This window comes from Panthera onca, chromosome C2, assembly GCF_046562875.1.
Source record: "Panthera onca isolate mPanOnc1 chromosome C2, mPanOnc1 haplotype 2, whole genome shotgun sequence".
Classification (NCBI taxonomy): Eukaryota; Metazoa; Chordata; class Mammalia; order Carnivora; family Felidae; genus Panthera; species Panthera onca.
Window position 1 is genome coordinate 71,202,927 of NC_138347.1, and position 13,792 is coordinate 71,216,718.

General features: G+C 38.3%; 2 protein-coding genes across 11 annotated transcripts in view; one reads left to right on the plus strand and one right to left on the minus strand.

Annotated features, from left to right (window-relative positions):
• The window catches only part of DRC9 (dynein regulatory complex subunit 9), a 53,742-nt gene extending 49,501 nt beyond the window's left edge, over positions 1 to 4,241 (plus strand). For both annotated transcript variants that reach the window (XM_060639716.3, XM_078453082.1), the window contains exons 9-11: positions 2,113 to 2,244; positions 2,976 to 3,077; positions 3,334 to 4,241. In XM_060639716.3, coding sequence (XP_060495699.1) covers positions 2,113 to 2,244; positions 2,976 to 3,077; positions 3,334 to 3,471 — 372 coding nt within the window. In that variant the 3' untranslated portion in view covers positions 3,472 to 4,241. The remainder of the gene's footprint in view (positions 1 to 2,112; positions 2,245 to 2,975; positions 3,078 to 3,333) is intronic.
• Positions 4,242 to 4,541: 300 nt separating this feature from the next.
• The window catches only part of LRCH3 (leucine rich repeats and calponin homology domain containing 3), a 120,753-nt gene continuing 111,502 nt past the window's right edge, over positions 4,542 to 13,792 (minus strand). For 6 of the 9 annotated variants that reach the window (XM_060639699.3, XM_060639700.3, XM_078453081.2 and 3 more), the window contains one exon: positions 7,432 to 10,375. In XM_060639699.3, coding sequence (XP_060495682.1) covers positions 10,175 to 10,375 — 201 coding nt within the window. In that variant the 3' untranslated portion in view covers positions 7,432 to 10,174. The other 3 variants (XM_060639704.1, XM_060639702.1, XM_060639698.2) reach the window with 2 other exon arrangements.

Below are 13,792 nucleotides of genomic sequence, written 5' to 3' on the forward strand. Positions count from 1 at the left end.
AGTTCTGTTTTGCCAGATATTAACTGCCAAACCTGCATTCTTTTTGCTTTGATTATATAGTTTTAGCTGTGGTTTTTATAAATACTTCATAGATTGATTTTTAAAAATCTCCTATTTTGATAGGGAAATTTACCTCAATTTGTTTTTATTGTAGTTTTTCATTTGTTTCTACTTACTGTTTCCATCCTCTGTTCCCTGCTTTTCAAGCTTTCGTTGTTTCTTTCCTTTTGTTGGAATCATGGCATTTTTATTGTTCAATTTCTTGCTCTCTAGTGCAAACTTGTTATTTGCACACCATTTTCACAGTTTTATAATATCTGCATACCACCTGAATTGTACTGTTTTGTACATAATTACTCACCTAAACAACTATATCAATTTATTTTCAATTAAGATTTTTATATTATTACTATGAAAGAAAAACCAGTACCATTTGTCATAAGTAGAAATCAAAATAAATAGAAGTACAATAAATACCAAATGATGTGACTACATTTTAGCCAGTTTTTCTTGCCTGCCTGGAGACTCTTCTCTTTTTGTTAAAAAAAGAAAAAGGGGCATCTGGGTGGCTCAGTCAGTTAAGCGTCAAACTCTTGGTATCAGCACAGGTCATGATCTCACGGTTCATAAGATCAAGCCCTGGGTCAGGCTGTGGCTGGCAGAGTTGAGCCTGCTTGGGATTTCCTTTCTGCCCTCCACACTCACTCTCTCTCAAAAAAACAAAACAAAACAAAAAACTTAGAAAAAAAATGGGGCACCTGGGTGGCTCAGTCAGTTAGGCTCCAATTCTTAATTTTGGCTCAGGTCACAATCTCATGGTTTGAGTTAGAGCCCCAGTCAGGCTCTGTGCTGACAGTGCGGAGCCTGCTTGGGATTCTCTCTCTCCCTCTCTCTGCCCCTCCCTGTGTCTCTCCCTCTCTCTCTCTCTCAAAATAAACTTCAACAAATGTGTTAACAAGAGTTAGAAAGATGTTAAAGACATGACTGCATCAAACTGGTATGTTCTCTTTAACTTAATCAGAATGATTAGTTGAATCATATTTTTTAAAAGTCCCATGTAAGTGTACCACCTAAAGTCTCCTTCTTGAGGTACTTCAAGTATGTGACCTAGGGGTTTGGAAGTTACACATTCTGTGCTTGTAGTGGTAACCCTTAGCATTTGAACATACATATTTATATTTTACTCTTCTTCTTAAGTCTAGTTAATATCTGTATCTTCTTGTCTTTATTAAAGCAAAGCTTTCACTTACCTCTTCTTTTCCTCTTCTATGTCCCATGGTGAAATCATTCCTTATATGTTTCCTTTCTACAAATGAGAGAAGTGAAGCTTTAGAGAATTTAACTTATTTGAGTGCCAGAGTTGGGAGCTGAACCTAGGCAGTCTGCCTTCAGAACCTGTCTGTGCTCCTTCCATGAGACTACACTGCCTAATTTGGGATTTTAGTTACAGATTATGATTTAATTTTAAAAAGTATATTATGTAGCTTAAATATACATTTTATTGTTCCTCCCACATACTATCTCTTTCATTTTACTTGGCTAAAATATACTCTTGAGCAACTCTTTTAGAAAGACCAGTTATGTTCTTTCTGTCACATTTGAATGCAAGGTTGGCTAGGTTATAGAATCTTAGATTCACATTGATTAGTTTTTAGGAATCTGAAGACATTGTACCCTTCCCAACTGGTATTTACTGTTATTAATCAAAGAGATGTCTGATGCCATCCCTTATCCTTCAGAATTTTCTACCTATCTTTTATTCCTTTCCAATTTTCCTCATCCAGACACCTGGAAGGGCCTCTTCCCCCTGTTTTTAAATTGAGTAATCATATTAAATATACAAATATTAAGCATATAGTTTGATGAACATTTACATATATAAACTCCTGGAACCACCACCACCCAGATAGCACATTTACAACATTCCAGAAATTTCCCTCGTGCCCCCTTCCCAATCAAATAAAGCAAGCCACCCCTAGAAGGAGCCACGATTCTGACTTTTATCACGAGAGAAAAGTTTTGCCTGTTCTTGAACCTTATATAAATGATTTCATACAGTATATAAGGTTTTGTGCCTGGTGGGAGCCATGTTTTAATGTTCTTTCCAAACAGAAACTTGAGGAGAAGCTAGAGTTCTGGATGGAGAAATTTGATAAGGACACAGAAATGAAACAGAATGAACTAAATGCTCTCAAATCTGCTAAGGCCAGTGACTTAGCACACCTTCAAGACCTTGCAAAAATGGTAAGGAAACAGTCTCGATAGTGTAAGACTGAGCACCAAGGAGTGGGTGGTAGCTGAGCTATAGTAGGTGGGTACTGCTGTTTCTGGTGACAAAGTGGAGGTGTGCCTGTAATTCACTGAGAGGCTATCCTGTGATGATGATGGTAACAACATCGATGATGGGGACAGTGATGGCAGCAGCTAACACTTACATGGTGCTTGCTCTGTCCCAGGCACTTTACTAGTATTTCACATTTATAACCTATTTAATGCTCACAACAACCTCTTGAGATAGATACTAATTTATCATTTCTATTTTATGGTCTCTGAAGATAATCTGTAAATTATGATTTTTAAAAAAGCTCTGATTACGGTTTCATCATTGAATAAATGTAAAATTTCCCAAATTTCTCTTTTACAAGGTGGCTGCTGCTATTTGTATGTGTACATTCTAGGAGCTAAAAAAATTACATTATTTTGAGGTCACTAATCACACATCAAGTTAGTATTTCATTTTTATGCAAGACTATGCAAATTTGAATTATTCAAACTGAAAAAACGGGGAGGGGGACAATTATAAAGTTAATATACGAGTATTTACCATTTAGGAATCCAGTAAACTTTTTTTTCTTTGGTTTATCTTTAGATTTGGCAAGCTTTATGTTCAAATTTTATATTAAAAGTGCAGGGCTGGCTGGGCCACACCTTGCCAAGACAGTCTTATAACCTACGATTAATGTCTACTTTTATAGATGAGGGAGTTTGAACAGGTCATCATTGAAGATCGGATAGAAAAGGAGAAGACCAGGAAGAAGATAGAACAGGATCACTTGGAACTCAAGAGCGTCTTACAGGTAGAAAGCCAGAACTGACAGATTCCTTTTCTTTATTTTTAGTCCTTGAGAACTTTAGATTCTGTGGCTTAAGCTCTGGGTCCTGCACCGCAGGGCAGCATTGCTGTAGGTAAGCAGGCATGGCCGCTTCCATGTTTCAGACAGACACCGTTCTTCAGACAGAAGTAACTTTAGGAAAAAACAACTCCCTTCTGCAGAAAGGATGCAGCTTATCAGGCAAGCTATAATTTGTACTCACTCCCCCTTTCTCTTCTAGCTCCAGGCCTGGTGGCGAGGCACTATGGTACGGAGGGAACTTGGTGGTTTCAAAATGCCTAAGAAGGACAAAGATGATATCAAGGATTCCAAAGGCAAAGGCAAAGACAAGAACAAGCGGAGAGGCAAGAAAAAGTGACATTCTCTTGCCTTTTCCTCTGGTATTCTGGAGCTGGGAAGGTGGACTTGAAAACATTTTACCAGCGCAGAGAACTCATCTACCGGTTGTTTCTTATTTGGACATTTCCAGGTGCTGCCTGGTGTTTTCACTTTGCCTGTTGTATTAGTTTGCAAACCCTGAATTAGGACTATACTGTTGACTTAGGGCTTCTTTTGAGAAACTTTTGGTGGGAAGTATTTCTAGGAGGCTTATGAAGATTCTTTTTGCTCTTTCTTACTAGAAAAAAGTCAAGGGCTTAGTTATTGTGATGCATTAAAACTTCAGTAATTTCTGTAATGTTCCTGATTCTATCATTTGTCTACAGTGAAAAAACTCTTTATGAGCAAAAGTGTTCAGTCAGAATTCCAAGACAATGCTTATAAAGTGTCTAGCATAATATAGACACAGTGAAGTTCCACAGGTTGGTTCCTTTCTGCCTTTTAGATTTGTTATCACTTTAGTGTTTTTGTTGGGGTGGCGGCGGCATGGAATATGTATCTTACTATAAGCTGCTTCAGCTCCTTTTCTGGGAAATAGGTAGGGATATAAATTATAAATTAAAAAGATAAATAATGAATTAGAATAAACAGATACGAGATGTTAGGGTGTACAACCCACACAGAGTAAAGGTGGGGGACACAGGCCTGCTGGAAGACTAGCTTGGAGAGATTTTCGATCATGAGACACCAGGGTCTATGCCTGCTTTGCTTCCTCAACAATTTTCACCTTGCAGGATATTAAGACTAAAACAGTAAGGATAATCCAAACAGAATGTCTTGGGGTGCTAAAGCTTTCCCTACAGCATAGTTGGTAATTTATGAGAGAAAAGTGTCCAAATATCACATGTATTTCATGAATTAAGCCTTATATGTGATTCCAAATATAGGGAAATACTGATATCTGTACTTCCTTAGAGTAAAACAAACAAACAAACAAACAAACAAACAAACTGATCTCAAGGGCCTGTTATGAGGACCCAGTTTCTACTGATGTTCCTTTGGGGAATTAAATACCCTTTCATTTTAGCCAAGGAAATCATGCTTTAGGTATGAACATTTTCAAATCAGCCTTTATTTCACGCTATTGAAGTGTTGGCTTTTATTTTAATGTCAACGTGTAAGGTGGCATACAGGCAATTTAAAATAACATACATGATATTGACATATTTATACTTAGAACTTATGCATTATATTTACAGACACACAAATATAGGACAATGTTTTACAAAATCTTTCACTAATTACATGTTTACAACATTTTCAGAAATAAAATGAAATCTGCTGTAAACCATTTCACTGCAATACTTATATAAAAAGGGTTCTAAATATCCATGTTTTCCTTCATTTCTATAACCATTTTAAGCGCTTAGTTGTTAAAAATTCATCATACTCGTCAGCACAGTCACACATCATTAGTCACTGATGAGCTGTAGCAAGTAAGAAAAATCAGACTCCTCGATTAGCTGTAAGGCTGTATTTTAAAAAGCTATTAAAGAAAGTGACCTGCTAAGAAGCCCCCTACTCTGTTCTAGCTAAATACAAAGGCCCCTCCGCCCATAAGTTATTTATTTCCAGAGACCTGGCTGACTTACGATGTCCGTAGCTGGCAGGGGCCCTGCTGGGTGGGCACTTTAGCCTTTTCTCTGTTCACACTTCAAGCACTGGGCTGGTCACCGCTTCAGCAGGAAGCTCACAAATGGTCAGGTGGAACTGTTACAACATCGTCTTCATCTTACACTGCAGTCTAGCAAGGCTAAATGTGAAATTTTCTTTCCAGTTTTTTTTAAGTACATACAAAACACTGAATACAAAAATTTTTCAACAAAACCATCATGAAATGTTTCTGCATCTTGACAAAGGAGAGAAATTCAATATGCTTGATATTTTTCTTTCATTATCAACCAAAACTGTACACAATTTTTTTCTAGCAATTCAAATATAAATTTGAATTAGTTTGATAAGAATACATTAATAAGGTTTCACGTTATGTGTGAAATGTGAAATAAGTGGAAATTTCCATTTATTCATATGGGATAATTAGTTGCAAATGTCCCAAATGTTGTATTATGTATGTCTTCTTGGGTTATTCTTGCATAGTAGGTGACAAAACAGTCCTGTTCTTTGCTGAGTTTCAAATGACTTCTATTATTCAGAGATTGTACTGAGGTTTAATGTTGACTAGAAGGAGAAATACCTATAGTTTAAAAATGCACACAAATTCTAAACAAGTCCCAATTGGTGGGTATGTTTGGAACTGTAAATATAATGGGGTCTGGCTCTAAACACTTAAAAGACATTTTACTTTTGTTCTGTAAGAACAGTGAAGGACTGGGTTTTGAGCTCAGATGCTTTATGTTCTTTAATATTAAACTTGGACAAAATGGTAATGTTCTGCTGAATTTGTTTCCCTGTGAGAACAGGGAGAAAACATTATTTTGACCAGATACTCCATGATTTTACTTTTGGGATGCTGCATCACGTGACAGAGAACATTTTGCTCAAATGCATGCATTGGTAAAGTAAATCCAGAACAATTCACAACCCCGGATAACTAGTATCTTCACTAAGTCTATTTACCTGGTTTATAAAGGCAGTGAATACCAAAAGATATGCTGACAACTAAAAGGGGTTCAAAATACAGGGTAAGAAAGACCCTAGTGGCTTAAACCTGAACAAAGGCTCCCAGCTTTGTTACATGAGATCTTGGGCCCTTTCACTTGGCCCATGATTGAGTAAAGAAGGCACGAGTGGTAGAGTTAGATGAACTAGATACACAGCACGCTGCTTTTAAGATGCCACAAGTGGCTTGATTCAGCCACGGAAACTGGCTTGATTCAGCCACGGAAACCAGCTGTTACCTGAAAGAAATTAAGAAACTTGGTTTTTCCTTTATTTCCTTTGCTTTGTTTTCATAATCTTCCATTAGTCAGGGAGCCGGAAGTGTATTCTGCTGTGGGTGGAAGATGTGTGCAGGTCCAGGTATCCCGGGAGCAGCAAGGGGGGAAGAGGATGGGAGGGCTCAATGCAAATGGTGAGTAGCACCTGTTACCAGCCTAAGGATTTGGAACCTGTGTGGAGAGTGCTGTTTATAAAGTGTGGAGAATAGCAGGATGTCACACAGAACCAAGCTTTAAGTGGTGGTGGCCAGCCTGCGTAGGGGGGTGGCCTATGACTCTGGCCTTATATACAACTTAACTCTCTGAAATGGTTTTACTACATAAAAATCTAGGCCTTCTACATTATATTTGTTCTGCCTGGACATAAGTATTTTGTCCAAAAAACCCAGTTCTGTTATTTTTGTCTTGCCTTGCACAGACAGTCCAAATAATCTTAATATATAGCTTTTGATTTTAAATGTGGCTGACAGAGTGGAGTCATTACTCCCCACATCATACAAATATCTACCTTGAGACAGTGGTCTCTACCACATCTGTTGAAAATGCAGATACCCAGGCCTCGCTTTAGACCTACCAAATGAGACTCTGCATTTTAACAAATGCTCCAGGAGATTCTAATGAACAACCAGTTTTGGAAACCAGAGGACTCCAGAAACAGGAAACAGGTAAAGATAATAGCATGTCTGTGCTTTCAGGGGAGCGAAATAGCCTTTTGAGGAGATTTCTTTCTGGTATGTGAGACAAGCCTACTCTCTAGGAAAAGCACAGCCAGTTTAGGCTTCAGTGTTGCGTTCTCAGTAATGACAGAATTAAGTTTCATTTGTGAAAACCAACCGTGTCTTCCTAAACAGTTCAATGGAAACGGATATAACCTCCCCTAAAATGGAGGCATGAAGCAAAATATTCCTGTTAGGAATCATGGAAACAGTCCTTTTTAAGAACACTTAAGAGCTTTGTTTAAGCAGACGGCTGGCAGCAGCAATCGCGTCCTGCTCCGGTTTGGCCAGGCCAACGCCCAGGTGCTGGGGGTCCTTACACAGCAGATGACGGGTGCTGCTGCTTGGGGGGGGCAAGTGCCAGGAGAGCCTGGACCGTCACCGCAACCTGGCTCAAACCTTTCTCTTCTAAAATGTGGAGAGGCAAACATAATTGCTCCTGAAATGGAACGACGTAACATAAAAACAAACAAAAGAGAAAACAGGATGAACATCAACAAACTAAAAAGAAAAAATAAGCATCTCTTCTCTCCCTCATAATAGTCAACTGAGATATGAAGAGTCAGTCTGGGAAACTGGCCTCTGTTAACAGGAGTTACACAGAGATGGTACCTGACACCATCACTTTATTAAAACAACTAAAAGTACAAACGGACCATTTTGAAAACTGGAATAAGGACAAGTTACATACACTTCTACATACAACAGAGGATAACAAAATACTATGGAGTAAAAGCAACATCCTTCATTCCTGATACATAAAAGATCAATGCAGATCAGTAAAATGAGGTGGAGAAAATGGAAAAGCAGTTCCAAGTTACCAGATGGCTCAGGCCTGACAGATAGGACACTGTAGGAGAAAGTGCTCTGGAAATCATACACCAAAGGAACGCAAGATAGTTTCCTGCCAGAAGCCAGACTGCTTGCAGGGAGGATGCCCACCAGCTTGTTATAGAAGAAATGGAAGTATTTCATATCCTGGTATTTAATGGATTAAATTATGCTGGAGATCTATGATGTGAGTTTAGTCAGGAATACCTCAATCACCATATATTTGAAAAGTGTTTATATGTTTGCTTAAGGAAGTTAAAAACTTCTATTGTGTTTGCCTCAGTAACGTTTGGTTAAGCCTTTCTTGAGAGAGAAAAAGGCAGGGTTTAAGGATAACACCTATCATTGGTGTTTCTTTTAAGATTAAATATTCAGAAAAACAGACACTGCTCTCACAAAAGACAGAAGGTAGAATTCTGGTCCCACTAAAAAGGAGACTACACATATTTATTAAAAAAGATAACTGGACTTTTCAATGGCACTTACTGTATTATTAGGAAGTTTCACAAAATTAGTTGCGATAAAAAATATAACATTTATTTTGAACAGTTATTGGTACTTGCGCTTAAAACTTTAATACTTATCCTGATAAAACAAGGTAACTGCAATCTTTTGACCTTATAAAACTAACAACTCTGTATAAAATACTTTGAGTACCACTGCCAATACAGATGAACTATTCTAAAATGAACCTGCAGGGTGTTTTGCTCTTGGGGAAGCATAATTTCTCTGAGGCCAATTCCCTGATCCCTTCTCCATAGTGCCCCACACTGCTGCCTGCGGTTTAGACATTGCCTCAGAGGCTTATGCTTTCCAGATGTGCATTTACCTGCCAGCCAGCTTGGAGGGAACGCTGTGTGCTCTGAAGAGAATGTACAACTAACCCCCTGCAAGACCACGTGTTTTATCTTCTAAAGGGACAAAACTCCACAAAACCGAATGGTCTTTGACTCCGAGACATCTTAAAAATAGAACAAAGCAAGCCTTCCAAACTCTGGAAGGCACCACTACTATATAAAACTGGTTTTCAACACAGTGGTCAGGCCAATATTTCAGCATTAATAGTAAACAGTTTTTTAATGTGTTAAAGAACTGTCCCATTTAATATGTAAGAAAACCAAAGCAATCACACCCTCAGACTGACTTCTACAACAAGGTGTTTGTTATGTTTCCTGCAATTCCCCTTCATATTTGAGTTCAGTAGATTCCTGAATGTTCAGAAACCCTATTTATGAGAACTAGAATCTGAATGCAATCATGAAGTAGTTTCAAGCATTAAGGCCAGCAGCTTACATATTTAGGACATCCTGAAGACGATAAAACTCACTGCCTTGGGTACAAAGCAGAGACCGCTGCCTGATACTTTACCTGTTCTTACTGTTCAGATACAACCTCCTGAACAGCCTAATTTAGTACAAGTTCACCCATTAAGATGATTCAAGTATACTGTAAATTACATACATTTCTATTTTAAATTATAAATAGGGTTCTAGAGGTGAAGCTAGTTCATTGATAACAAACACAGTAAATCTGGACAGGTGCCTACTCCTGAAAGGTCAGCTCCAGACCATCTGCTTGTTGTGGACTATTTTAAATGTACACACTGGGCTCAGAATAGCGATCTAAGGAACCTACCTGATTTTTGGACTGCACATTCTGATCAAATTAAAATTACTAAGACTAAATGGTCAGTGCTTCCAGATGTGCAGACAGCAAATGGTTACATGGACCTGTGCCTCACAATACAGGATACCGCAGGATTTTCGGGCACAGCTCAATGCAGAGATCTTAGTGACCAGCTGCCTCCTCAACTGGAGAGGGTGCAACTATTTTCTTTATGAGCCGTTGTTGAAGACGTTGGAAAAATGGCCACTTCGGAATTTTATTACGTCATATTATATCCTAAGTCTTATTCTAAGAGCAGGTGCAGGATTGTATCAGAGGCACCTCAGCACTTGTGATAAGAGGAAAAAGGACACAGGCCAGGAAAATGACAAATCACCAGAAGAAAAAACGCTGGTGTTTTGCTCTGTTAGCAATCATCAATGCTTACTAATGTGATGGACTGTTCATCTGGACATAGGGGGACAGGATTTATCTGTTTTACTGGTTGGCTGTTTGATAGCCAGAAAAAAAAAAACAAAAAAAACCATGTATGTAAATACTTGGTAACAAGAAACAAACCTCCTTTACCAAACACAGGAATGAGGTGGAAAATCACTGGAGTGCAATCTTTCAGCTAGAGGGGGAAGATCCCATAATAAAGCAGACAGAGAGTTAACATTAAAGTACAATAAAATGCCACAAAACCCAAAAGCTGGATAGACAGAGAGACAAAACTGGATTCTTCTGAATGTGCCCCAAGAGAAAGTAGTGTTTCAACAGTTCTTTTAACGCTGAGGTTTAGCTGAAGGATGTCAGAAGGGGAACAAAGATTGTCCTGTCCAAAGTGTGAGCAGGAAAGGAAAACAGAAAAACAAAGTCAGTGGTTCAGAAATACAGATTTCAGTATAGAATTCAATATGATCATCTCAGTCATACTCACAGAAACACATCCTAGTAACATTTTTTATTTTGAAGAATGAAAATAAAATGCTAAAAAACAAAACCACAAACACCCCTCTTTGTGCTGAGCTTGCTTTCACTACTAAACAGCAGAATAAAACTGGCTTGTTGGTGACCAGTACGAACACTCAGGAAACTGAACAGAACTGGGTGATGTGAGGCCTACAAATGGTGAGTGAGGTCTATGCCAGGCAACCTCTATCCAGACTCATTTTTCCCTATTAACAAAAAAAGAATGGGCCAGAAAGCAGGACCAAACCTGCACGTGGGCTGAGGAGAGGTAAGTGTTCAGAGAAAGCCAGGTAAATCGAGGAGGGTCAAAGAATAAGGAGAGCCTAATAATCAGGGAAACTTACTACCTGGAAGCCAGGTGTACTGACTGATTTGGTATTCCTCTCAAAATCACATCAATATTCCTTTCATCTTCACCAAGTCCAAGTTACTAGTATATAAAAAATGAATCTAGAGTGGTAAGGGGCCAGACCCTCCAGCTCATAGGTGAAGAAATTAAGTAAATAAAAACACAATTGGACTGGAGAACAGGAAAATATTCTTTAACACATAACATATAGTAATTCTAGGACATAAGATACTGGACTCAAATAGACATTTTTATCACCCATTATAGTTTTCTGAATGTAACATACTTAATAAAAGTATAATAATAAAGAGAATACCCACATGCCGAGCCTTATCAGAGGTTTTCAAGAGTCACCTTATTCTTTAGAGTTTCATTCACAACTCATAAACACTTCAAAAGTTATATTGAGAAGGGAAATTGTTCACCTTTATACATATTCTCTGGACATAAAATCTGGCAAATATTTGCAATATTAAGTTTTATGTTATACATTTTCAAAAGTGACACTACAAGTCAAACAGACGTGGGGGTATTTAGGTAAAGATCAGAATGCCCAGACATAGGGGAGGACAAAGGAAGAGGAAGAGGTACAGGTTTCTTCTTTCCTCCTGGGGCAGAGGGACCTGAGGTTAGTTTAAACCTATGAGTTTCTGTATTTATTCATTTTCCTTCACTCTGTTTTAAGCAAATGACTAATTTTTTAACAGAAGCAGCATCGTAACAGGAACCCATCTCAAAGTGGTAGTGGTGGTAGTGATGGTGGTCGACACTGGGGTGGAAGGCAGAAGCAGAGAGGAAGAGGTGGCCTCCGGGATTGTCCACTTCCTCTTTCGGGTGGGGAGACTGAGAGGGAGGAAGGATGTGTCAAGAACCTCAGTCTAACCACCCTGGAAAAATACCTAGTCTTTTAAATTTGTATTTTTTCTGTCTCCTGCCTTCAAACAGCATAGCAGGAACAGGGACAGGCTGGCCCACAATAAATACTGTTACCCATTGGTTGGCAAATGCTGAATTAAATGTACACTTTAAGGCAGACTATATTTTGCTGACTGTTGGCAGGTACATTCTGAAAGAATCTGAGCGTATGACTTGAAATCTGAGACACAGGGTGGTTCTCTAAAGCCCAGAGGACAGGTACAATGACTGTAAAAGTGCTAAACAGCACCTTTAACAGGTCTGATGTAGGCCAAGTCTCGAACCTGTCTTGCTGTTTGGGGATGTTTCCAGTGCTCTTCTCTCTGGGTATGCAGTGCCTCTTTTCAGTTACTCTTATCCTCTCTCGGGTTCCCATTCCCTGCACTAACCCACACCACATTCTTTTATTCTAAGACATGTGTTATGGCATTGGGGCAGGTCCTGGGCATGCTTGTGTAATGTGATGATTAGGTAGGAACATCTTCAAAGACAGAAGAAAGCACTGACCGTTACTGTGTGTATACGAATATTAGGACCTGCTTATTAATATGGAGAAAATGCACACTATTTGCTTAGAAACCTTATTGATGCTCTCTTACTATGTTTAAAAATGGTTTGTTCTAAAAGAGATGATGAGTCTAGAAAACAATATGATATAAAAATGAAAAATCTGCTTTCATTTGTCCACAGGAACAAAAACAGGTTCTTGCTAACTACCAAAAATGTAAACTTCGGTTCTTTTTGTAACTCGGGTTTGAAAAAAAAAAAAAAGCCACAAAAGAAAACAGTGAAAAATAACTAGTAGAATTACAATCTACTTAATCAAAGGGGAAAAACAATCATGGGAACTGACTCCAGCTAATGCTCTACGGCGCTGGACTCTTTCTCTTCCACTCTGCAACATGTACAAGAGCTGAGGGAGAAGGCCACCCACCGGACAAGTGGTGCTGTGACCGCCTCAACTCAAGGTAACTAAGAGAGAGGAATGGCGGCCAGGTAAAGAGAGAGTCACTGTGATGAAAGCTGTTAGGACAAAGGGCTTAAGTTCAAGAGAAACATTGGAGTTTAGTCAGGGGCTAATCCTGGGGTTCTGACAGCTTATTAAGAAAGTGATAGAAAAAAGTCATGTTTTTCTTCTTGAAGGTTGGATACCAGATATGATGACAGGAACTATAAGGATTATGGTTAATGAAAAAAAAAAATCAAATAGTACCAAGTTGTTATTTCTTTAAATGTATCTATGTCTCATGTCATTAAATATAGTAGTTTTTAAGAGTACCATGCTTAGTTGGTTTAACACAATTGTTTTAAAAGCATAACTGAATAACAAATGTATGAAGTTCATGTCTCTTAATTAATTACATCTATAGAGCTTAACTATTTGTACTATTTATTAAAGGGCAAGGAAACTGTAACTGAGGAACCTGGAGACAATAAATCTCAAGAGCAGGACAGATCCCTAGAAATAGCCTCTTGTGTGCTACATTCCAAAGTATTAGAGCTTAGTGGAAAAACCAGTGAAATCTGAATCAAGTCTGTCATTTAGCTAACAGCACTGTCCCTGTGTTTGTTAGTTTGGATGACACACTATGTTTATATAGATGTTAACAGTACACGTAAAGTACACACAGTAACTCTCTGTGCTTTTTTGTAACATTTTTCTAAGTCTAAAATTATTTCAAAATAAACATTTTTAAAAAGTATTAAAGTAAGTGTTCAAAAACCTGAAACCAACTGGAGCACTCTCAGTCTGAGATGCACTCACTTTGAAGCAGAGACTCTTGTGGATGAAGATGTATACAAGTCCAACAGCAAGTAGGAACGTTTAGGAAAACAGAGTAACAATTTTGATTATTTAGCATGAATTACTTATTACAATAAATTTAGATTTATATGTGTATTATTTTTTTGCTCAGTCCTTGGAAATAATTAAGGAAAATTGCTAAGAAGTATACTGAGTGACTCTAGTAACACAAAATCATGTTAGTAGTCATCAATGTGGTTCAGAGCTAGTCC